The sequence below is a fragment of the Podarcis pityusensis genome (assembly GCF_964106645.2).
Source record: "Podarcis pityusensis genome assembly, chromosome: 4".
Classification (NCBI taxonomy): Eukaryota; Metazoa; Chordata; class Lepidosauria; order Squamata; family Lacertidae; genus Podarcis; species Podarcis pityusensis.
Window position 1 is genome coordinate 1114648 of NC_138027.1, and position 23791 is coordinate 1138438.

The following is a 23791-nucleotide window of genomic DNA, read 5'->3' on the forward strand; positions in this document are numbered from 1 at the left end:
AGGGGCACAGTTACCCTATTCAGGACCAGGGAGTCCCCCACACCCGCCCACCCGCCCCCTGTCCCCCCAAAACAGGACTTCTGTCTTGTCAGGGTTCAGCCTCAATCTGCAGAGTCTCCAACCCCCAGGCCACTTCAAAGGATCCTAGGATCATAGAGCTGGAAGGGGAACCCCAACAATCATCTAGTCCACCCCTTGCAAGGCAGGAATCTCAACTGGGTCATCCGTGTCAGACGACCGACCAACCTCTTCTTAAAAACCTCCAGGGAAGGAGAGTCCCACCCCCACCCTGCGTTCTTTATAATAATAATAATTTTTATTATTTATTTATACTTTGCCCATCTGGCCAGGCCTTCCCAGCCACTCTGGGCAGCTCCCAATAGAATATTAAAAACCCAATACAGCATTAAACATTAAAAACTTCCCTCAACAGGGCTGCCTTCATGGGTGCCCCATGCTCTTTGCATAGCCCCTCATCCGGGGGGGCGGGGCGGGGGGTCGCCAGGAGTTTTGTGCCTGATAAATCTCAAACGCCCCTTTTCCCCCCAACGCCCTCTCTCTCCTCGCCCCCCCCCCAGGTGCTGGCTACTGGCCTGAGCGCCCTGTACTCCTCGCTGCCCCGCAAGCTGGAGGTCCGGGGGGACGACTGGCACTTTCTGCGGCGGGAGGACTGGGTGGGCGTTCCCTCGCTGGTCCTCTTCATGAACTCGCTGGAATTCTGCAATGCCGTCATCCAGGTGAGTCCGCCTTCGGGGGGGGCAGGGACAGGGACGGGCTGGCTGGCCTCCTCACACCCGCAACCACAGCTCTGGCAACGGCTGGGCCCTTTCTGGGACAGAAAGCCACACACAGAGGGATTTAGTTGCAGACCCTTCACGGCAGGGGGTTGGGCTGGATAACCTTTGGTGGTCCCTGCCAACTCTGCAGTGCTACGATCCGTTGACCAACGCGCAGACCCAGGCTGCCGGGTTGTATGGAGTTGCACTGCAGGTTTTGCCGGGTGCAGAGACCAGGAAAATCCAAGGTTGGGTGGGTTTGGGGGTCTCTTGGCAGCACTTGTGGAGGCTGCACAGAGTTAAATGGTGGAACTCCCTGCTGCAGGACGCAGGGCCAGCCACCCACCTGGATGGCTTTAAAAGAGAATTGCTAGGAAAATGCAGCCTGTGCTACTGATAGAAGTAGTGCGACTCATGCAACACGTTGGCGATTAATATGCACAGAACAATAATTATACATACTTTATCAACCTTCTGAGAAAAATACAAAACATTAAACAAAGCCACAAAGACTTGCAAACTCCCCAGCTTAAAATGAACTTAAATGTCTGGTTTCAATAGATTTTCCAAACGCTGAACTCAGTCTTTTAGATAAGTTCATAAAGATACCAACAAATATTCACAATACCGAGAGATGCTAGTGGAGTTGTGGATAGATGTTAATGAAGTTGTAGACAATGAAGTTGTAGGCAGGGTGCTGGGGTTTTGCACCTGTTTCACCCTGGCAGTCCAAGGAATCAAGAGTCCGCTGTTCGCCCCCAATGGGGCCCTTTAACTGGGGCTTGCAGGTGGCACACTCCCAAGATGGTTTTCTTCAGTGGTCTAATCTCAAAGTCTGGATACGTATATTGATATTCAATCTTATAGAGAATACTCTTTCTTGGCTTAAGCCTAGGAGACTGATTTGCTGAATCTATTGAAACCAGACATTATAAGTTCATTTCAGGCTGGGTAGTTCACAAGTCTTTGTGGCTTTGTTTAATGTTTTGTATTTTTCTTAAAAGAGAGTTGGGCAGATCCCTGGAGGAGGAGAGGGCTGCCCACGGATACTTGTTGCCAGTCAGAGCTGGCAATTTAGCAACGACGACCCTGCCAGGTAGGATAGGCTGGGAGAAGGCTGGCCCAGGGTCGCATTCAGCCAAAGCTTGGTTTGAACCCTGGTCTGTGAGGTCCGGGTCCGACACTTGCACCCAGAGCTTTCTAACCTTTTCATGTTGGTGACACACTTTATTTTTGCATTCCAGTTGCTGGAAGCCAGCAGAAGGGAGGGGAGTTCTCGCACTCGTGTCCCGCTTGCGGGTTTCCCCATGGGGCGTCCCATAGCCCCTGTGAGAGCAGGGCGCTGGCTTGGCTGGGCCCCTGGCCGGATCCTGGGGGCGCTTCTCACCTCCTTCTCTTCCCGCCCCCCCAGGTGGCTCACCCGCTGGTCCAGAAGCAGCTGGTGGATTACATCCACAACGGGTTCCTGGTGCCGGTCCTGGGCCCTGCCTTGCACAAGGTCAGTTCATGCCTGGGCTGGGGTGGGGGGTTGTGTGGCCTGGCCAGGGAGGAACCCCCCACCCACTTCCACTCCCCCCCCCCAGGCTTCCCGGAGCTGCCTTTGGGGCAGGTGAATAGCAAGCCTCCTCCCGCCAGATCAGTCCTGCCGCTGGAGCACGCCTGGCTCGGAACTGGCTTTGCTTCTCACCGCCAAGCCAGTGGGGAGCGAGGGCAAGGAGGGGCCGAGATGATGTATGGGACTGAAGCAGGGGGAGGCATGAGCCCCACCAGGACTGGTCCGGCTTCTGCCCCCCTGCCGTTCCTGGGGGTTGGGCTGGATGCCCCGCAGGGTACCACCTGGCTGGTCAATTCTGGGGTGTGACAGTCCCTCTGATCCCCCCTCCCTGCCCCCCCAGACCTCCATTGAAGAGATGATTGCCAGCACAGCCTACCTGGACTTGTTCCTGCGCAGCATCAGTGAGGCTGCCCTCCTGAAGACCTTCCTGCGCTTCCTCCTCCTCCATCGCCACGACAACAGCACCATCCTCGACACGCTGGTCTCCCGCATCGCCAGCAACTCCCGGGTGTGTCTTCGGGGGGGGGCGCACATGGGGAAGACCCCGAGGGGACGGGGGCAGGAGTCAGCCGTGTGCCAGAAGCACCCTGGCAGTCCAGGGTCCTACCTTGCAGGGCTGGTGTGGCCGCTCTTTGCTCCTTGGGCTTTGAGGTCCTGCCCTGCCCCACACAAAGGGGTCCTGGGATCGGGGTGGGCGGGCGTGGGCTCATCCCTATCCCGGGGGGGGGGGCAGGAAGACATCCTCCCTCCCACAAAAGGAGAATCTGATTCTTCTCCTCGTTGCCCAGGGGGTGGCTTGGGGGGTGTTGCTGGTGGGGGATGGAGTGGGGGGAGCCTTCTGCCCCACTGCCCCCTTCATTCCTCTCTTTCCTCCCCCCCCCCAGCTCTGCATGGTCTCGCTCAGCCTCTTCCGGACTCTGCTCAATCTGCACTGTGAAGACGTCTTGCTGCAGCTGGTGCTCAGGTAGACCCCCCCCCACCCGACCCCTTGGCTCTCTGGCTCATGTGATCTTCGGAAGGGAACCCGAGGGTCATCTAGCCCAGCCCCCTGCAAGGCAGGAACATGCTGCCATCGGGGATCGAACCCGCAACCTTGGCGTCCTCCCACTCTCTCCAACAGAGCCGTGGGCTCCCTCTGTTGGGTGAAGCTGGGAAGGGCACCCTGTTCCTGGCTGGTCAATTCTGGGGTGTGACAGTCCCTCTGATCCCCCCTCCCTGCCCCCCCAGACCTCCATTGAGCCGCCCAGAGTGGCTGGGGAAACCCAGCCAGATGGGCGGGGTATAAATAATAAATTATTATTATTATTATTATTATTATTATTATGTTCCTGCTCCCAGAGACTTCGCTGGTGCGGGGGCTCCCCCTAGTGGCGCCATTGGCCCTCTTCACCCATTAGCCTCCTCTTCCCGGTAACCGAAGGTTACCAGATTTTTTCCAAAGAATCCAGGGACACTTTTTTTTTTTTGAAAAGAGAAAAAAGTTATTTTAAAAAAGAGAGCTCCCCTCTTTTTTCTCCTTCCTCTTTCTTTCTCTTCCTCCTCCTCCTCCTCCCTGCCTTGGCTCCGGGTTTTCATGGCCCTGGAGTGTCGCTGGGCAGTCTGCCTGGTGGCCGGGTGCTCTCGCTCCAGGCTTGATTTGGGTCACAGGGTGGTGGTGGTGGTCAGCGGTTCCCCCAGTTGACACGCCGGGCGTCCCTGGTTCCCCCTCGGCGCCCGCCATTTTGCCTCGCCGGAAGTCCCCATGTGATGTGTCTTGTGCCGTTGAACCAATCACGCAACATTCATTCCCTACTAATAAATTTGCAACGCTTAACATATAAATCGGGGGACATTAAATGAAATCCGGAGACATGTGTGAATCCAGGGACTGTCCCCGGGAAACAGGGATGTTTGGTAACCATAGGGTGACCTCCCCGCCCTTTTCGGGGGTTGGCATAGATGACCCCGGGGTTCCTTCCAACGCTACGATTCTGTGGCTGCCGTGGTTCTCCGACTGCGCTTCCTGCCCCGCCAGGGTGGGCTGGATGGCCTTTGGGTTCCCCTCCGCAGCTCTGCTTTTTCGCGGCAGGTACCTGATCCCCTGCAGCCACGTCATGCTGAGCCAGAGGCGGGCGGTGAAGGAGCTGGACCTCTACGGCAAGGCGGCCAGCAAGTTCCTCTCGCTCGTCCCCCAGTGCTGCCGCCCAGAGAGCCCCCCGCCCCCCGAGCGAGAGGAGGAGCACGCCACCTGGTCCAAGGGTGAGCCTCTCGTGGCCGGGCGGGAGGGGCAGGGGGCCGGAGGGGCAGGTGGAATGGGCAAGGGAGGCCTTGGCACCGACGACATTAGTGGGGCTCCTCTCTGCCTCCTCCCAGTTTGCAGGATGGGGGGGCAGGAGTGAGATCCTCGCTGGGGGTCTGGGTCAGTGGAGCCTGGAGGGCTTTTGCAGTGGGTGCTGGACCCACGCCTCTTTGGGTAGGGGGAGAGAGCAGCATTTTCACGCTGGGGGGTTGCAAAACCTCCTCTACTCCCTGTTTGTGTTGAGCAGGAGTTAACTGAACCGCATAACTGCAGATTATGACGGGATCCCCAAACCTCATCTAGTCCACCCCCACAGGGCCAGGCAAAGGGGGCAGAAAAATGACGGGTCTTCCAGTAGCCCCGGTGGGGGGCGCCAGGAATAATCTCAGGGTTGTGGGTCCCACATTGGGGAAAAGATTCCTGCCTTGCAGGGGTTTGGACTAGATGACCCTCGGGGTCCCTTCCAACTCCACGATTCGGTGACCCCCCTCCTCTCTCCCCCCCAGGTCACGGCAGCCCCAGCGTGGACTCCTCCTCAGTGGTGACGGTGCCCAAGCCCTCCACGCCCTCGCGCCTCTCCTTCTTCATGCGCCAGCCCAGCTTTGGCCCCGATCCCGCCGGCCCTGCCTCCCCCCGCTCCCCGGGGACCCCCGTCAGCAGCCCCTCCCACCGGACCCCCCCTCGCTGGGAGGAGGCCTGCGAGTTGGAGGGCAACTACCTGGAATACCTGCGCGACGCCCGCATGAACGTCGACCGCTGCGTCTGGGCCTGCCATGTCTGGTCGGCCCCCTACGATGGAGAGCGGCCCCCTCCCTCCAGCCTGGACCCCTCCCTGCCCCGCCAAGGCGACCCCCTCACCTACACCTCCTTCCAGCCCGGCGGGCACCCGGGGCCTGCCTCCCCCCGGACTAAGAAGCGGGGCGCTCCGCCTGAGGAGGGGGCTGCCCCCAAGGGAACCCCGGACGCTGGCACCTCGCCCCCCGCTGCCTCCCCCGGCAGCGAGGACCCGGGGCCCCTGCTGAACGGGGCACACTCGGAGCCCGCGCTCATCAAGAAGGTCCGCCGGTGCCCGCAGGAGGGGGCAGTGGTGGAGAACGGGGGCCTCCCAGAGACCCCCGGCCCAGACGAGTTGCTGGTGCCGGCCGAGAACGGGGGCGCCCACCCCGTGGAGAGGTTTGCGGCGGAGCTGCGGCGCCTGGAGGACGAGATGGCGAACGGGGGCCGGGAGGAGGAGGAAGAGCCCCCCCAGGCGGACCCCCTCAGCCCCGAGGAAGAGGAGGCCTATCGCAGCTTCGCCGCTCCCCCCGAGGGCAGCCTGGGGCCCACCCGCCTGGCTGACCCCCTGGCGCAGATTGTCGGCAGCCCCCCGCCCACCCCGGGGGCCCTCCCCAGCCAGCCGTTCACAGGTGAGTCGGGGGCACCCCCACCCTCTTCCTTGGAGGTCTCTCTGGCCCCTGCTGCTCCTGGAGGCCCCCCACTCTCCAGGGGTTTCCCTTGCCCCCCAAGGCTAAGTCTGCTGTGCAAGGTGGGAGTTTAGCCTGAGTGGGGCTTCCCCAGAGGAACTTCTGGAGGGGATCAGAGGGGTCAGACCTGGGCAGCAGATGGTTGGGGCCCAGTGGATGGGGGGGGTCCTAGTTCCCTTCAGAAGGAGTCAGGGCACATGGGCACTTTGCCCGCTGCCCACTTTCCAAAGGCAAGTGACTCCTTTCTCTTTCTCTGCTTCCAGTTTCGTCCGTCTCCTTCTCCTCTGCTCCCCCTTTCTTTGTCCTTTTTCCTCCTTTTTCCTGTCTATCTACTTTTCCTTTTCCCTCTCCTTCCTTCCTTCCTTCCTTCATTCCTTCCTTCCATCCATCCATCCATCCATCGTTCCTCTCCTTCTTTCTTCTCTTTCCTTCCATCTTTCTTTTCCTTCCTTCCTTCCTTTCCTTTCCTTTCCTTCCATCTTTCCTTCCTTCCTTCAGACCCCCCCCCCCACCGAGTCTGTGTGCGTTGTTGTTGTTGCTGCTGCTCCTTTCCTGCTCCTGCCTTTTCTCCGCCTGCCCCCCCCTCGCCCCCCAGCATCTCTCCAGTGCAGGCAGGGCTGGTCTGGGTCCGATGGGGCTCCCACCTCCAGGAGCCAGAGCCTGCCAAGGGGCAGCCCCAAAGGGCAGCGTTGGTCTCACCCAGGGGCCTCTTCCCCCTTGAGGTGGCCCCGTCCGGGAGGGGGAGCCTTTCCCTTGCAGAGCAACACGGCTGATGTTTCCCCATCCCATCTCCGCCCATTGGGACATCCAGCCCCCCCATGTTCCTTGAGGCTCTTGGGCAGAGAGAGAGCTCTGGCCCTTTTCTTGAAGCTGCAGGTGCTTATTTGCATGTCAATGGGGGGGGCTAGATGATCCTTGGGGGTGGGGGCTTCTAAATTTCTGCAATCCCCTCTCGGGTCTTTGGCCCTGTTTGCACCAAATGGCTCAGTGGCATCACAGAATCACAGAACCTTCTTTAAAACCTGCAAGGAAGGAGAAAATGTTTTAAAGTACTTCCCTGCCCCCAAAATCCCAGTCTTTTCTGTTGGGGATAATTCAGACCAAAATTCCCAGGTGCCAAAAAAGGTTATTTATGTATGCCAATACTGTGGCACGTGTTTCGTTAGCCCCCAAAACGGAAAACGAGCGAGGTCCCAACCGAAGAAGAACGGCAACTTAAGCTGACGGAATATGTGCAGCTTGCAGACTTAACATATAGAGTAAGAGAACAAGAAGAAAACACGTTGAGAGAAGAGTGGAAAACATTTATTGAATATATGGGGGGGAATTGTGTACAGCTGAAAATATGGGCAGCATTAAGATCAATTCAACAGTTTTGATGGATGTGATAAGGGAATATTGCCCGATTTACGTATAAGCTAAACAAGCTATAGCTTAGGGCCCCACTCTCTTAGGGGCCCCCAAAAAAATTTTGAGGGGAAAAAACTGGATGTACATTTCCAAGCTATAAGATAATCTACTTAATTGTATTTCAGTTCAACAATGACTTTGATACAATACGTCTTTTGTGATGTGCAAATGGCTTGAGATACCTCTTGGCTCCATCAATTACCATCTTGCATATATTCAACACTAAAACAGCGGTGATTTGTTGTTGACAAAGGACAGCTGGACACATAAAGGGCCCCATTCCCTTCAGGAGCCAAGGGCCGCATCAAACCAAAATCCGGCGCTGCCTGAATGGTATAGCTTTTGTAAAATATGCAGGGATTTGTGATATGCAAGATGAACCACGGAGAGAGGAGAAGGGAAGTCATTGGTATTTTAAGGCTGTTTAAATTGCAAAACAGAAAATTTAACAGAAATTATTTTCGAGAAAAAGGAAACGGGGTTCCCTTGGAGGTAGCTCTGGGGGGGGTGGACCTCCCCTCGGCTGACCCCCTGCTGTCCTCCCTGGCAGGGCCCTTTGTGGCGGTGCTGCTGGCCAAGCTGGAGAACATGCTGCAAAACTCCCTCTACGTCAACTTCCTCCTGACGGGGCTCATCGCCCAACTGGCTGCCCACCCTCAGCCGCTCCTGCGCTCCTTCCTCCTCAACACCAACATGGTCTTCCAGCCCAGCGTCAAGTCCCTCATCCAGGTAGATCCTCGTGGCAGCCCGGGGCGGGGGGGGAGACCTTCCTGGGCGGCAGACCCCTTGCCCGGCAGCGCCCCTCACCCTCCCTCTCTCTTCCCCCCCGGCAGGTCCTGGGCTCGGTCAAGAACAAGATTGAGAGCTTTGCCGCCTCCCAGGAAGACTTTCCCTCCCTCCTCTCCAAAGCCAAGAAGTACCTGGTGGCCAGAGGGAAGCTGGACTGGTCAGACGCCCAGAACGCCGCACCCGCCCTGCGCCGCTCAGAGACTCTGGGTGAGGAGGAGGGGGCAGTCTGGGTGCCGTGGGGGCTCGGGGGATGGCTAAGGGTCAGAGAGAGGACCCCATGCCCCAGGGGCCCCCTGGGCACAGATGACTCCTTAACAAGAGTCCGTGGAAGCCTGCTATTGAATAATAATAATACCTTGGTACCTCTGGTTAAAAGCGGGTGGCGCTGTGGGTTAAACCACAGAGCCTAGGGCTTGCTGATCAGAAGGTCGGCGGTTTGCATCCCCGCGACGGGGTGAGCTCCTGTTGTTTGGTCCCTGCTCCTGCCCACCTAGCAGTTCAAAAGCAAGTGCAAGTAGATAAATAGGTACGGCTCCGGCAGGAAGGTAAACGGCATTTCCGTGCGCTGCTCTGGTTCACCAGAAGCGGCTTAGTCATGCTGGCCACATGACCCAGAAGCTGTCGGCGGATAAACGCCGGCTCCGTTGGCCCATAGAGCGAGATGAGCGCCGCAACCCCAGAGTCGGTCACGACTGGACCTAATGGTCAGGGGTCCCTTTACCTTTTACCTCTGGTTGTGAACAGGATCTGTTTCGGAGGCCCGTTCGCAACCTGAAAAGAACGCAACCCATGTCTGCGTGTGCACAGGTTGCAATTCGCTGCTTCTGCACATGCGTGTGACGTCATTTTGCGCATCTGCGCATGCGTGAGCGGTGAAACCCGGAAGTAACCCTTTCCGATACTTCCGGGTCACCACAGGACATAACCTGAAAGAATGTAACATGAAGCGGCCGTAACACAAGGTATGACTGTAGTAATAATAATAATAATAATAATAATAATAATAATAATACAGTGCTACCTTGGTTCTCAAACGTAATCCGTTCCGGAAGTCCGTTCCAAAACCAAAGCGTTCCAAAACCAAGGCGTGCTTTCCCATAGAAAGATATGCAAAATGGATTAATCAGTTCCAGACTTTTAAGAACCCCTAAAACAGCAATTCAACATGAATTTTACTATCCAACGAGACCATTTGTCCATAAAATGAAAGCAATAATCAAGGTACCGTACTATCAAATAAATAAGATGGTATTGTAGTTGATTAAAATTATTTTTTTTTCCTTATCTGCACTGATGGTAGTCATTGTTTGGATGGGGGGCTTTGATCCATTTCCGCGGTCACACAATCAATCAATCAATCAATCAGTAGCTGAACTTTGGCTCCACGCAGTCAGGAAAAGAAATGAAGCGAAAAAGCCTCAGAAACAAAAACACAAAATAAAGAGCAAAAACAAAAGGGCCAAACTTGATCCGTTCCGGAAGTCCGTTTGACTTCCGAAATGTTTAGAAACCAAGGCGCAGCTTCTGATCGGTGCAGGCGCCCCGGAAACAATAGCCGACAGCCACGTCGGACGTTCGGCTTCCGAAAAACGTTCGAAAACTGGAACACACACTTCCGGGTTTTCAGCGTTTTGAGAACCAAGGTATCACTGTAATAATAATAATAATAATAATAATAATAATAATAATAATAATAATATAAGCTGCCCATCTGACTTGGTTGCCCCAGCCACTCTGGGCAGCTGTTTATCGTGGTTCAGAGTGGGAAAGGAGACCGCAGGATCAAGCCCAGGGGGCCCCATCCGGCCCAGCGTCCTGCTCTCCTCGCACTGGCCAAATGGCCCAAGCAGACTAGGACTCCAGGTAGGCTGCCTCTGGGCCTGGAGGCTCCACCAGACCAGCCAAAGAGACCCTGCTGGATCAGGTCCAGCTGTGGGGCGATAGGGCTGGACCCCCCCCCCCAGCTGCTGACCTAGGGAGTATTTCCGGTGTGTGGCTATAGGGGAGCTGTCTTGCGGGGGCCCTGCAGGGAGGGGTTGGGGGGTCTCCTGGCCTGCCCCCCTCGCTCCCAGCCACAGGCTCATCTGCGAGCACAAAGCCACTTCTTTGGAGATACGAATTGTGACGCTTAACCAGCTAAGTCCAGAGCCCTGTTCTTCTCACAGAGGCCAAATACTCCCATGAACCTGGCAGTGCAGGTAGACTGCTTCTGGGCCTGGAGGTGCCACAAGGAAACCCGAAGAGGCTGCTGGGTCAGGCCAAAGGGGGGCCGTCCAGCCCAGCCTCCTGTTCCCACACCAGGTGCCCCAAGCAGGATTTGAACACGAGATCCCGGGACCCAGAAGTATCTCTGCCTCCGACTGCGGTTGGTGGAGCAGAACCTTCTCTCCCCCTCCATGAATTGGCCTGATCTCCTTTGAGAGCCAGCCAGGCCCGCACTGATTCCTGTGGCAGGCAGTTCCACAGTTTAACGTTGCCATTTCTGTATTTTGTGAGTTTTGCAGCTGCCGTTTCAGGGCTTTTATTTCTTGAAATGTGCGAACTGGGAAATCTGATTTTCCCCATGGCGTTTTTTTGGGGGGGCGGATTTTGCCAGGGGGCTCTCCCCCCCAAAAAAACCTCTACTTGGCGCTGACTCCCTCCCCTTTTCTCCCTCCCCCCGCAGTGAAGAGCCGCAAGCCGTCCATTGGGGAGCTGATCATGCGCCACACCAACAGCCCCACACGGGCGCGGCAGGCGGCCCAGCTGGCTCTGCAGCACATGCGCGAGGGGCCGGTGATGCACGCGCTGGCGGGGGGCTCCCTCTTCCGCACCTCGGCCGAGAAGCAGAGCGAGGCGCTGCGGGTCAAGAACGCCGTCTACTGCGCCGTCATCTTCGCCGAGTTCCTGAAGGAGCTGGCCGCCATCGCCCAGGCGCACGCCGTCACCTCGCCCTTCCTGCTGGAGCCCCCCGGGGAGAAGGCCGAGGCGGGGGGGCCGGAGTGAGCGCGGCCGGGACGCCCCCCCTCCACCGCCCGCCTGCTCCCCCTCCCGAACACTCCACTCCACGCCCCCCACCCCCGTCCGGGACTCTTAACTGGAATCTCCCCCGACTCTCCCTCACCCCCCGGCTCAGCCCTGGCTGGGTCTGCACTAATCGGGGAGCCTGTGGGGGGCACCCCGTGGGGCGGGTGGGGGGCACCTTTTTAAAGAAAACTCCGTACCAGGACAAGGACCTTTTTAATTTATTGGGAATGAATGTTTTTTTTTCTGGAGAATTCGTTGCAATATGTATAAAAGAAGCTCTCTCTCTGTGCTGGATGTGGCCGTGGGTGATTTTGCATTGGGGGGGGAGAGGGCAAGGGGCACCCGTCTCTTGCCCTTTGTGCCCGCTGTGGAATTGCAGGGTTGCAAGGGCCCTCCAGAGGTCCTGCAGCCCAGCCCTTTGCAGTGCAGGAACCCCAGCTGAAGCATCGCTGGCAGTCAGGCACCCAGCCCCAAAGCTCCCCTCTCGGCCTTCTGCCCCCAACCAAGGGCAGAGGATTGGGGGAGCTGAGAGGAGCCCAGCTGGATTAAGGGGGCCCATTTGGTCCAGCCTCTTCTCACAAGCAGGACCCGAGTGCGAGAGCAGCTCTCGCCTCCTGCTGTTTCCAGTGGCTGGTATCTGGACGCAGGGCTGCCCTGAGGCGTTCCCAAAGCAAAGGAAGGATTGGACTCTGATAAAATACACACAGAGGCTTGACCTCCAAGACTCTGGGAGGGGTGCGTATAATAATCCCCTTCCCCTTGGCCCAGGTCGTTTTATTCACAAAGGAACTTTTTACACAGTGTTCGTAAGAACCAATCAGATTTCCTCTGAGCATTTCAAAAAACCCCACGTGGCGACAAAGTAACTACAGAGACAACTCAGTATGCGTAAATAAAACAGGGTAGAGGAATGCTTTTAGGAAACTCCGGAGGTCATAAACAGCAATAAACACGAGAGGAAGGATGGCAAGGAGACAGGTATCTTTATCACCTTCCTGTGAAGCTGTTTCCAGGCCCTAAGATTAACAAAACCAAGGAAGGCTACATCAAAGAAACTGCCTACTATCTTTATGTCCTGAGGGTGCCTGATGAAGCAACTGGCCTGTGTTTAGAATGCTGATACGTGCCTGTCAGGCGTAATGAACAGTAGAGAAAATGGCCAGAGTTGCAGAGGCTTGTGGGATTTAATCAGAAATGATTGTCAATGAATCGAACGCAGTCAACGCCAGGCTTTCATAGCGGACACAATGGCTTGATGCATATTGTATAATTCCTCATAGTAATCCCATCTGATATTTGCACTCCTACACTGCCCCAAACTGCCGAGTCGCCTTTGACAGCCCTCTTTGAATTTGTCTAATCCCCCTTTAAAGCCTTCCGAGTTGGTGACCAACACTGCCTCCTGTGGCAGGGAGTTCCAGTGTCCGCCTCTGTGCTGCACGAAGGGCTTTTGTCTGTCCTGAATCTTCTAATGTTCAGCTTTTTGCTCAGTGTGGGGCTTCACACACACAGCCCCCCCCCCCCCAGGCTCTCAGCTGCTCCGACCAATGGGCGGCGCTGGAAGGAGCCTCAGCCAAGTGTGTTCCTACTAATAATAAATAATAATAATTTTTTTATTTATACCCCGCACTTCCCGGTTCAGAAAACCGGGCTCAGGACAGCTAACAAAAAATTTAAAACACTTAATTGATGCAACAAAAAGCAGCATAAAATACAGTATAAAATGTGAATAGCAATGAATTCAGAATTCAAAAATCAGTTTAGGGGGGAAATCCATCCAATAAACATGAGATGATCACCAGGGCTAGCTGGCTAAGTTAGTCCTATTTGGGCCAGGGAGGAGACCAGGGGAGAATTAGCTGTGGGAACCCAGAGCGGGGAATAAAGGGGAATAAAAGATCAGGCTAAGTTCAAATTGAAAGCCAGGCGGAATAGTTCTGTCTTACATTCCCTGCGGAAGGAGGTTAAATCCTGCAGGGCCCTGGTCTCCTGGGGCAGAGCATTCCACCAGGTCGGAGCCACCACTGAGAAGGCCCTGGCCCTGGGGGAGGATAGTCTGACTTACTTAGGGCCCGGGACCTCTAAAATACTAGATGGCCTCTGGGTGCCCCACAGAGCATGATGTAGCTCCTCCTCTGGGACTTGCCCCCCCCCCCCCGTTGCAGGTTCTCTCCCTTGGCTTGCTGCCCCCCTCCCACTTCCTGCGCCCCCCCTCCCCCTCCAATCGGGGCCACACGCCTGGCTCTGGGTGCAAAGGGCTCTTTATTGGCGGCGTCTCGGCTCACTCTTCGGTGTCGCTCTCGGCCGTGGCGCTCTGCAGGAGGGGCAGCGACATGGAGTGCCTCTCGGCATCGGCCAGGCTAGCAGTGGACGGGCCGGACTTGGGGCGGTGGCGCCGGAAGGGCCATTTTCCTGCGGGGACCAGAAGAATCGCAGCATAAAAGAGTTGGGTGGGGCTCCCGACGGGCATCTAGTCCAGCCCCCTGTGACGCAGGAACCCCTGGCTTCCTAGACCTTCCCAGAAGGTGCCCTGCCATCCGCTGGGCATTCCCAAACCACCACCTCTCCCCACATTTCAGTCCCACTAGGTGGGGCATAGGGGGAGAAGCCCGGCAGAGGCCTCTGTAGGGGCTGATGTGGGGCTCTTGCCAGTGGGGGCCTGGCTGGGGGCAAGAGCGGCCCTCTCCCCAAAGTGCTACCCCCCTCATGGGAAAACCAGAGAATGGTAGAGTTGGGAGGGCACTCCAAGGATCATCCAGTCCAACCCCCTGCAGTGCAGGAATCGCAGCTAACAGGTGGACCTTGTATCACGGGGGGGCCCCAATTCTGAACAGGGAAAGAGCCAAGCAGTGCCACCCCCCCCACACACAATCAACTTGTGGGTCCCCAGATGTTGTTGGACTACAACTCCCATCCTCCCTAGCTAGCAAGGCCAGAGCTCAGGGATGATGGGAGTTGTAGGCCAACAACATCTGGGGACCCACAGGTTGAGAACCGCTGATTATAGTCCAGTTCCTTGCAATGAACGGAGCCAAGTCGCTGGAAGGGGGCGCCAAGCAGCATGGCGGCAGTGGGGGGGGGGGCGCCCTTGAGAAATGACCGGGGGGGGGGGGTCTAGAGGCCAGCAAATTGAGACGGAGGCATTTAGCCACTAGAAGGCTGCTAGAAATTTGTGTCCTGGGCTTTTTTAGACTCCTCTCCCCACGTGTTATTTGAAACCAGAGGGGCTCATGGGTTGCCAGATGTCAAAAATATGGGTCTTATTTTTACCCCACTTGAAGGCACAGCTTCAACCTACGAACAGAAGAAGGGGCTTTCGTCTGGGTCAGAGGGGGCCACCTAGAACAGCCTCCTGCTCGTTATGGGAAATCCACAAGCAGGATTCGAACACAGCTCTCCTCTCCTGCGACTTCCGGCACCTGGGACCCAGAAACACGGCTGCCCCCAATAATGAAAGCACCAAACATTGAAAACTTCCTCCAGCTGTAGAGGCAGAGCGCAGCGCCCTCTCTTCATAGAATCAGAATCGCAGAGTCGGAGGGGACCCCCGAAGTCATCCATTCCCACCCCCTGCAATGTAGGCATCTCAGCTCAAGCATCCCTGACCCAGCGAAATGGGGGGCTTCCTCGTAGGGCGAGCGCGCCCCCGTCTGCCTCACCTGCCAGGGTCCTCGTGGGCCTGCTGAGGGGTCTCCAGCGCTTGCGGGCAGCCTTGCCCTCCTCCTTGGGCAGAGGGCTCTCCAGGGGCGGCTGGGGCGCCGGGGTCTTGGGGGGCTCCAGCACCGCCATGCGGACCCAGGCGGCCCTGGCAGGCAAGCTGTGGCCGGTGGGCTTCTGGGAGCCCAGCACCCCTTTGGGTCCGAGGGCGAACTTGAGGCAGGAGAAGGCGACGGGCAGCGGCTGCTCGCGGTGGAAGATGCTGCGCTCGGCGCCCTGCGTGACGGCCAGGGCCAGGCTGGCGCAGTAGAAGACCTCGTAGACCACGTAGACGCTGCTCCGCGAGCGCAGCCAGGGCAGGTCCGGGCGCAGGGCCACGGTCCCGGGGCGCAGGACCAGGAAGGCCACCTTCTTGTGGACCCCCGACATGGTCAGGCGCAGGTGGCGCAGCGCGCCCGCCACCAGCCGCGTCTCCTCGTAGCGCGACTCGCCGCGCACCCGGGCGTTGTACTCGCGCGTGCAGTGGGTCAGCTCCCGGGCGGGGGTGCCCTCCTGCAGAAGGCTCTCCAGGGGCCCCACGGGCACCAGGCAGCGCTGGCGGCGGAGGAGACCCTGGCCCAGGGGGGGCTTCTTGATCAGCACCGTCAGCAGGTCGTAGGAGGAGGCGTCTTCCAGGAAGGGCACCGGGACCACCGTGGGGCCGAAGCGCTCCTCCACCACCTGCCCAGAGAGATTGGGGGGGGGGGTCAGGACGGGGCAGCGTGGGGAGGGGCACCCGAGGGGCATCTAGGGCAACCCCTCCCCGGGGGTCACAGCTGGAGAGAGACCGAAGACGCAATCTGAATTCAAAATGACCTTATCAGGTTGGAGAACCGGGTGCTAGCTAACAATATGAATTTCAGTGGGGACAAAAGTAAGGTTCTAGTTACAGCTAGGTAGCCGTGTTGGTCTGCCGTAGTCCAAACAAAATTAATTAAATTAAATTAAAATATTCCTTCCAGTAGCACCTTAGAGATCAACTAAGTTAGTTAGTCTGGTGACTTCTGTTTCAGTGTATCTGAAGAAGGGTGCATGCACACGAAAGCTCATACCAATAACTAACTTAGTTGGTCTCTAAGGTACTACTGGAAGGATTTTTATTATTATTATTTTATTTTTTTAAATTTTGTTTCAAAAGTAAGGCAGGAAGAACCAGATGCACAAATATAAGATGGGGGACACCTGGCTTATTAGCAGTACATGTGAAGAGGATCTAGGGGTCTTGGTGGACCTCAAGCTGAACAGTTGAGCATGAGTCCACAGTGTGATGCAGCAGCAAAAAAAGCTAATGCTATTCTAGTCTGCTTCCACAGAAGTCTAGTGTCCAGATCCAGGGAAGTCATAGTCCCACTCTATCTACAGTGGTATCTCGGGTTACAGACTCTTCAAGTTACAGACTTCGCTAACCCAGAAATAGTACCTTGAGTTAAGAACTTTGCTTCAGGATGAGAACAGAAATCATGCAGTGGCAGCAGGAGGCCCCATTAGCTAAAGTGGTGCTTCAGGTTAAGAACAGTTTCAGGTAAGAATGGACCTCCAGAACAAATTAAGTTCTTAACCCGAGGTACCACTGTACTCTGCCCTGGTCAGACCACACCTGGAGCCCTGTGTCCACTTCTGGGCACCACAATTTAAGGAGGATGTTTGACACGCTGGAAGGTGGGCAGAGGAGGGGGACCAGGATGATGATCCATACTCCTCCTTAAACTGAGGACCCCACAAACCACACCCCAAGGTGTCCCATGAGAGCCCCCAGGTCAGGTTAGCTCTGCTGCCCCTCTCCAGGGAAGCGCCTGCAGGATCAGGCCTGTCTCCTGCTCTCACAGGGGCCAGGCAGATGCCCCAATGGGAAACTCGCACGCAGGATCTGAGCCCCAGAGCATCTCTCCCCTCCTGGGGTCTCTGGGCACTGGCATTCAGAAGCATCGCTCTCCCCGGCCGAGGAGGTGGAGCAGGGCCCCCGTGATACCGCGCTGGGGGTCTTGGTGTGAGGGGCACCCAGGAAGCCCATCCTGCAGACTCGTCCCTCCTTACCAGGCCAGCTCCCCTCCTCCTCCTCCTCCTCCTCCTCCTCCTCCTCCTCCTCCTCCTTCTCCTCCTCACCTTGTCCCGGATCAGCTCCCAATTGGCATCCGCCTCCCCAATCTGCAGGGTTTGGACCCCGCCGTCCATCTTGCAAGCAACTGGACAAGGCCTAGAGGGGTCCGGGAGGGTGGCAAGAGAGCGTGGGCATGAGCAAGGCCAAGGGCATGGGGCTGGGCATGGAGGGGCTGTTCAGCGGCTGGGAAGGTGGGCAGGCTTGGAGCTGGAGCAGCAGAAGGCAGGGCTGGCCTGTGAGGTCACAAAGGGTCCCCTGCCACCATCACCCCAGGGGGCTGCATCTCAGCAGCCCAGAGGGAGGGGAGAGAGCCCGCGGCAAGGCGGGGGGGCACATTTGGTGCCGCCTTTGCAGACGAGAAAGGAGGGTGGGCAGAGGGAAGATTTAAGCTGAATGCTGGGAGGTTCAGGACAAAGAAGAGCAAGTCCGGCTTCACGCAGCGCATTGTTAAACTCTGGAACTCCCTGCCACAGGAGACAGCTTGGATGGCTTGAAAAGAGGATTAGGCAAATTCATGGAGGAGAAGAGATCTGTTGATGGCAGCAAGGCTTTCGGAGGCCAATTGCTGGAAGCCGCAGGAGGGGGGGCTCTTGTGCTGGAATCCTGCTGGGGGGGGGGTCCCACATGGGCCTCTGGTTGGCTGCTGTGAGATCGGGGGGCTGGACTGGATGGTCACCCTTTGGCCTGATCCAGCAGCTCCTTCCAGTGCTCTTATGGCCAGGCTGGCTGCAAAAGCGGTTTCTTGAGCAAAATATATTTGAGAAGGATCTAGAAAAGCATTGTGCTGGGAGGCCTAAGACAAAGACCCCCGCCTGCTCCCATCAGGAAGTGGAGTAGCTGAGGAGGCCTGAGGTGAGTGAGGGGGGAGCAGAGGGCAGCAGCCCCCCCCCACTTACCTTGCAATTTCCTTGTGGGGTCTCAATGCAGAATAGCCCAAGAAATGGATGGGCAGAAGATTCAGACGCTAAGGAGGCAGAGCTGTCCCAGGACATGTCCCTGCCTGTTGGGGCGGGGGTAAGATTTTGCCACTCATTCCCCCCACCCCACCCAATGGGCCTGGCAGCTGGACCTTGCCCCCCCCCCCTGTCTTCTGCCAGTTTAGGGGCTGCCACGGGGCCAGGAGGCCTGCCACACTCAGCTTTGGCCTCCAACAAAGAAGATATATTTCTATTCTTTTTTTTTCAGGGGCAGCAGGATGGAACTGCTAGGTCATCGTTGACACAGTGGCGTGCTTCATTTTTCATAATTACTCATAGCAATCCCACCTGACCGCCACACTCACGTTCAGCTTTGGCCTGTCTCCGTTGGGCCACTAAGGCCCTTGTGGGGCAGTGTGAGGAAGCACCTCTCTTTGGGTTGTGGGGGGTGGCTCAGAGACCAGGGGCGGTGGAGGCTGAGGGAACACTCCACAAGGAAGGGTGTTCCAAAAGAGTGAGAGGCTGCCAGCTCTGCAGACAACTGGGCTCCTGAGCCCCACAGGGGGGCCGCAGAAAGAAGGGAGTTGGTCAAGGGAGCTGTGGACCCCCAAAGGTTGAAAACCTCTGCCATATGTCTTGTTTCCCCTGGACATGTCCTCCAGGCGGATTTTTAAATTTTGGCTAAATGTCTGTTTTTTTCATGATAGCAAGAACTGCCACTTTCTGTTATCAGGGCCTGTCTGAAGAGTGGAACCTGGAAGCGCAGCTCTGGTGTCCAGTTGGCAGAGGGGATGGACACAGCCGAGGCAGGGCAGGGTGACGGAGGAGGAGGCGGCGGGGGGGGGGGGTTCCCTTCTGCAATGTCTGCTGGGACCTGCACCTGTTGGCTATTTGCACTGCAGAAGGCATGCTGGGGAGACCACACATTACAAGGAACGCAAAAATAACTTTTGCTAGGTTTTAATAACAAAAACAAAAACTCCTTTTACACTAAATTACATTATATCAATAAGCATGACCCATCCACAGGGTACTGAGAGAGCGACATGCTGCTCTTTATATACCATACCCAGCAGCTTAATTAACATAACTTAACAGCACCTGCTATACTGCTTCACAGCTGTAAAACTAGCTCACGTTATTTGCTCTGACCCTCAAAGACATACACATCTTGTGGAACAATCATGAACCTTCAGATTTAAAGAGACCATTCAACAGCACCCGGTGCCACAGCTGGACAACGGCTCCTTCCACCTGCTCCTGAGCTGGGCCTGCCAGGCTGCCAAGGTTCCTGGTGAGCCACTGCTCAGCTTCTGGTCCTTGGTGGTGCCTATTGATCTACTTGCACTTTGACGTGCTTTTGAACTGCTAGGTTGGCAGGAGCAGGGACTGAACAACAGGAGCTCACCCCGTCGCGGGGATTTGAACTGCCAACCTTCCGATCAGCAAGCGCAAGAGGCTCAGTGGTTTAGACCACAGCACCACCCACCTAGATAAGGCGTTTCTGTGCACTCTGGTTTCCATCACGGTGTTCTGTTGCACCAGGAGTGGTTTAGTCCTGCTGGCCACAGGACCTGGAAAGCTGTCTGTGGACAAGCGCCATCTCCCATGGCCTGAAAGTGAGATGAGCGCCACAACCCCAGAGTCACCTTGGACTGGACTCAACCGTCCAGGGGTCCTTGACCTTTTTTACCTTGGTGGTACACAGCCACGGGCTCAGAGGGAGCTGAGGGGTGGGCAGGTTTCTGGAAGGAGCCGTGCCTTTTGTGCATGTCATACTCGGTGTGTAGGTCCGATTGTTCAGCCCAGCAGAAGCCCGCCTGCTTCCCTCCAGATGCCTCTGCCTCTTGGGGTTCCTGGATCGTAGAACTGCAGAGCCAGCGGAAGGGACCCGAGGGTCATTTAGTCCAGCCCCTGCCAATGCAAGAATCTCAGGGGTGCCAACTTGAATAGAATATGGGAGGGGGGTCATGCAAGCCCCGCCCCACATAACTGATGACATGGCACACAAGTGCGCTCTCTTTTTTGCTCTTCAGAACATGGCAACCCTCTTTATGGCATTTGAAGCTGCATCTCCATAAGGACATAGGAGAAGCCCGGCTGGATCCGGCCAAAGGCAGCCCACCTAGTCCAGCCTCCTTTCCTCTCAGCAGTGGCGTAGCGTGGGGGGTGCAGGGGGGGCCGGCCGCACCGGGCGCAACATCTGGGGGGCGCGCTCGCACTTGCAGCTCTCTGCCCCTACCTGGCTCACTCACTCACTCTCACTGCAGTGCTGGCTGTGCGAATCCGATCCGAGCCGCTGGGTCGCCGCCCACTGTGGAGGGGGTGGGTGCCAGGCGTGCGGTGCGGAGAGAGAGCGAGGGACTATCTGGGGGAGGGACAGTGCAGCGGCCGCCCAGCGCAGCGCTGAGCGCGGGAGAGAACCACACCAGACCAGCCCAGGCAGCAGCAAGAAGAAGCTGGCAGCGGCGGCAGGTTAGGGGTTAGGGGGCACAAATTACTTGCCTTGCCCCGGGTTAGGGGGCACAAATTACTTGCCTTGCCCCGGGTGCTGACAACCCACGCTACGCCGCTGCCTCTCAGGGGTCAGCTGGCTGCCCCAAAGCAGGATTTGAGCACCAGAGCAATTCTCCCCTCCTGCATTTTCCAGCAGCTGGCATTCAGAAACAGGGCTGCCTCCCGTCCTCTTGTAAAACCATCGAGATTGGTGGCCATCCCTGCTTCTTGTGGGAGGGAGTTCCATGGTCACTGCACTGCATGATTTTCTTTTTATCCGCCCTGAATCTTCCCGCATTCAGCTTGATCTCTCCACTTTCTCCACGCTGTAATCTTATAAACTACTATCGCTTCGCCTCTTCCCAGCGGCGTAGCGTGGGTTGTCAGCGCCCGGGGCAAGGCAAGTAATTTGCGCCCCCTAACCCGGGGCAAGGCAAGTAATTTGCGCCCCTAACCCCTAACCTGCCGCCGCTGCCAGCTTCTTGCTGCTGCCTGGGCCGGGTATTCACAGTTCTACAAATCTTTGGCGCTGGCTTGCTCCATTAGTTTAACTTGGGGGGGGGGGGTGAGAGAGAGATTGCAATCGTGCTATGTGCACCGAGAGGGGGGGCACGGTTGTAACGCAGTGGGGGGGGGGGAGAGAAGAAGAGAAACTAGCAGGAGAACCATGATTTCCCTCTGCAGCTCTGTGGGGAAGGAGGGCGCAGACTGGGCTCCTTCCTCGCCACAAGATCACTCGGCTGGCCGGGCCCAGGCCCCGCGGGGCTCCTCCGCGCTCCCCTCTCCCGGCCGGCAGCGCCTGCAAAGGCTGCGGGTTCCGCTGCTCCTCCGTCTCTCTTTCCACTGGTAGCGAGAGCGGGTGGGAGGAGGCCACCCGGGAGCCGGAAATGGGCGCCAAATAAGGAGAGCGGGGGCCTGGATCCTGGCCTTGTTTGGCGTTTCCCCTCGGCCGGTCGCCCAGCCAAGCCCGCGGCGGCGGCGAGGCGATGCCCGCGCAGGGGGGCGCCCACCCCTCGGCCCCCGCCCGGCACTGCCGCCCCAGCACCTGCCCGCTCCTCCCAAGGGGCCTCCTCTCCCTCCCGCCTCTTCGCAGCAGTCCTCGCGGGGCGGACAGGCTCGACTCTCCCCTCCCTCTTGCGCCCCATCCCGCGCCCGATCCTGGCCAGGCTCCGGCTCCGGACCTCCTTGCTAGCGACTGCTACTCCCCCTGGTCACCCAGCCCGACCCCTCCTCCCAAAGGAGCTGAGCCCCGAGGCTCTTCGGCGACTCTGGAGGTGGCGAGTGCGCCCCCCCAGATGTTGCGCCCGGTGCGGCCGGCACCCCTTGCACCCCCCACGCTACGCCACTGCCTCTTCCTCACCTTTTCTCTAAGCTAAAGCGTCCTGCTCAGGTGCCTTTGCGAGGAGGATGGGGCAGCCCAAGCCCCCACCTGTCCCCCCCTCCCTCCTGCTCTGAGCTTCCCTGCAGAGGCTGCCAACCCAGCCTGCCCCCAGCCGGAGCCTCCAGGATCACGTGACGCCTCTCTGCCCCCACCTGCCTGCCAGTTCCTCGATCTCCCTGTCTCCCTCTCACCTGTCCTTGGCCGAAGCCCCCTCACCCTCCTGGGGCATCTTCCTGCTGCTTCAGGGAGAAGGTGAGTTCCTCGTGGGGCCCTGGGGACCCGCAGGAGGGGGAGGGGAGGTCCCAGCCACCCCATAGCACTTGGGGGCCTTTACCCTCACCCCAATAATTCTGTATCCTGCATAGCTCCTCTACAAGCCCATCCCCAATTCCTTTCAGGCACCCAACACCCCTGCGGATCTGTCTGCCCCAGAGGAATTGAGTGCCTAGCAGGCTGGCCTGGGAATGGGGCAGCCATGGGGAAAGAGACAGAGAGAGTCTGCCAGGGCTCATGAGATATTCATGGTGACACCTGAGACAGCAGCTGCCATGCTAACCTGCCCCTCTCCCAGCTCCTGGCAGCCAGAGATGCAATGGATGCTCTTAAGACCAGCTTAATTCCCTCCTCTGGAGTCTTTCCCAGCTGTTTTTAGTACTTTGCAATATTGGTTTTTTAAATAAAAAATACATTTTTATTCGTTTTTAACATATTAATTAACATTCATACCACAGAACTTCACATCTTATACAATATTTTTCGGACTTCCGTCAACACCTCTGATGATTTTCTCTTCTTATCACTTATTATGCATTTCTTAATTTCATATTACCTATAATTATCTTTAACTAATAATTTCCCTCATTGTCTTTTTTGCAATGTTTCAAATAATTCACCTTACAAAACTTCTTGCAAACCTACTAGCATAATCTGTCAATCACAATTCCTTTTTTTAAAAAATAATATTTATTAAAGTTTCAAAGGGAAAAAAAATCACATTAATAAAAAAAATTAACAATAAAAAGGAAAAATACAAAGTAGAAAAAAAAGAAAAAACAGTTAAAAACAATTCCATCTTTTCCTCACTTCTTTTACGTTTACTTGTTTCCCGGACCTCCTCATACCTCCCTCTTTTGTATTCCAGTTCAATTTGTTAATCCAACAATTCCTTTCCCTCCTTTTTAATCCTAATCCTTAGTCTTGATATATTGTAACGTTAGATTTTTTACATATTAAAAACCAATTTTCCATATTCTTTTGTACCTATACAGCTAGAAACCACTTAACTTCAATCCAACATCATTCTAACATTCATTAATTTTGCAATATTTCTGTAAATAGTCTTTAAATTTCTTCCAGTCTTCTTCCACCGACTCTTCTCCCTGGTCACGGATTCTGCCAGTCATTTCTGCCAATTCCATATAGTCCATTAATTTCATCTGCCATTCCTCCAGTGTGGGTAAATCTTGTGTCTTCCAATTCTTTGCAATGAGTATTCTTGCTGCTGTTGTAGCATACATAAAGAAAGTTCTGTCCTTTTTTAACACCGATTGGCCGACTATGCCCAGGAGAAAGGCCTCTGGTTTCTTCAAGAAGGTATATTTAAATACCTTTTTTAGTTCATTATATATCATCTCCCAGAAAGCCTTAATCTTTGGGCACGTCCACCAAAGGTGAAAAAATGTACCTTCAGTTTCTTTACATTTCCAACATTTATTATCGGGCACATGATAGATTTTTGCAAGCTTGACTGGGGTTATGTACCACCTGTATATCATTTTCATAATATTCTCTCTTAAGGCATTACATGCCGTAAATTTCATACCTGTGGTCCACAACTGTTCCCAGTCAGCAAACATAATATTATGTCCAACATCTTGTGCCCATTTAATCATAGCAGATTTCACCGTTTCATCCTGAGTATTCCAT

General features: G+C 56.1%; 2 protein-coding genes across 2 annotated transcripts in view; one reads left to right on the plus strand and one right to left on the minus strand.

Moving 5' to 3' along the window:
- The window catches only part of FHIP1B (FHF complex subunit HOOK interacting protein 1B), a 32425-nt gene extending 20860 nt beyond the window's left edge, over positions 1–11565 (plus strand). The window contains exons 5-13 of the mRNA XM_081001843.1: positions 579–737; positions 2188–2274; positions 2672–2839; positions 3216–3295; positions 4400–4569; positions 5116–6015; positions 8033–8211; positions 8316–8478; positions 10937–11565. Coding sequence (XP_080857969.1) covers positions 579–737; positions 2188–2274; positions 2672–2839; positions 3216–3295; positions 4400–4569; positions 5116–6015; positions 8033–8211; positions 8316–8478; positions 10937–11256 — 2226 coding nt within the window. The 3' untranslated portion in view covers positions 11257–11565. The remainder of the gene's footprint in view (positions 1–578; positions 738–2187; positions 2275–2671; positions 2840–3215; positions 3296–4399; positions 4570–5115; positions 6016–8032; positions 8212–8315; positions 8479–10936) is intronic.
- Positions 11566–13520: 1955 nt separating this feature from the next.
- Positions 13521–17299, minus strand: LOC308475307 (uncharacterized protein C11orf42). Its single transcript, XM_081002378.1, has 3 exons — positions 17077–17299; positions 14937–15654; positions 13521–13689 (listed from the first exon to the last, which is right to left on the minus strand). Exons 1-3 carry the CDS (start codon positions 17143–17145, stop codon positions 13559–13561), a joined length of 918 nt encoding a protein of 305 aa, XP_080858504.1. The 5' UTR covers positions 17146–17299; the 3' UTR covers positions 13521–13558.
- Between the last annotated feature and the right edge of the window lie 6492 nt (positions 17300–23791).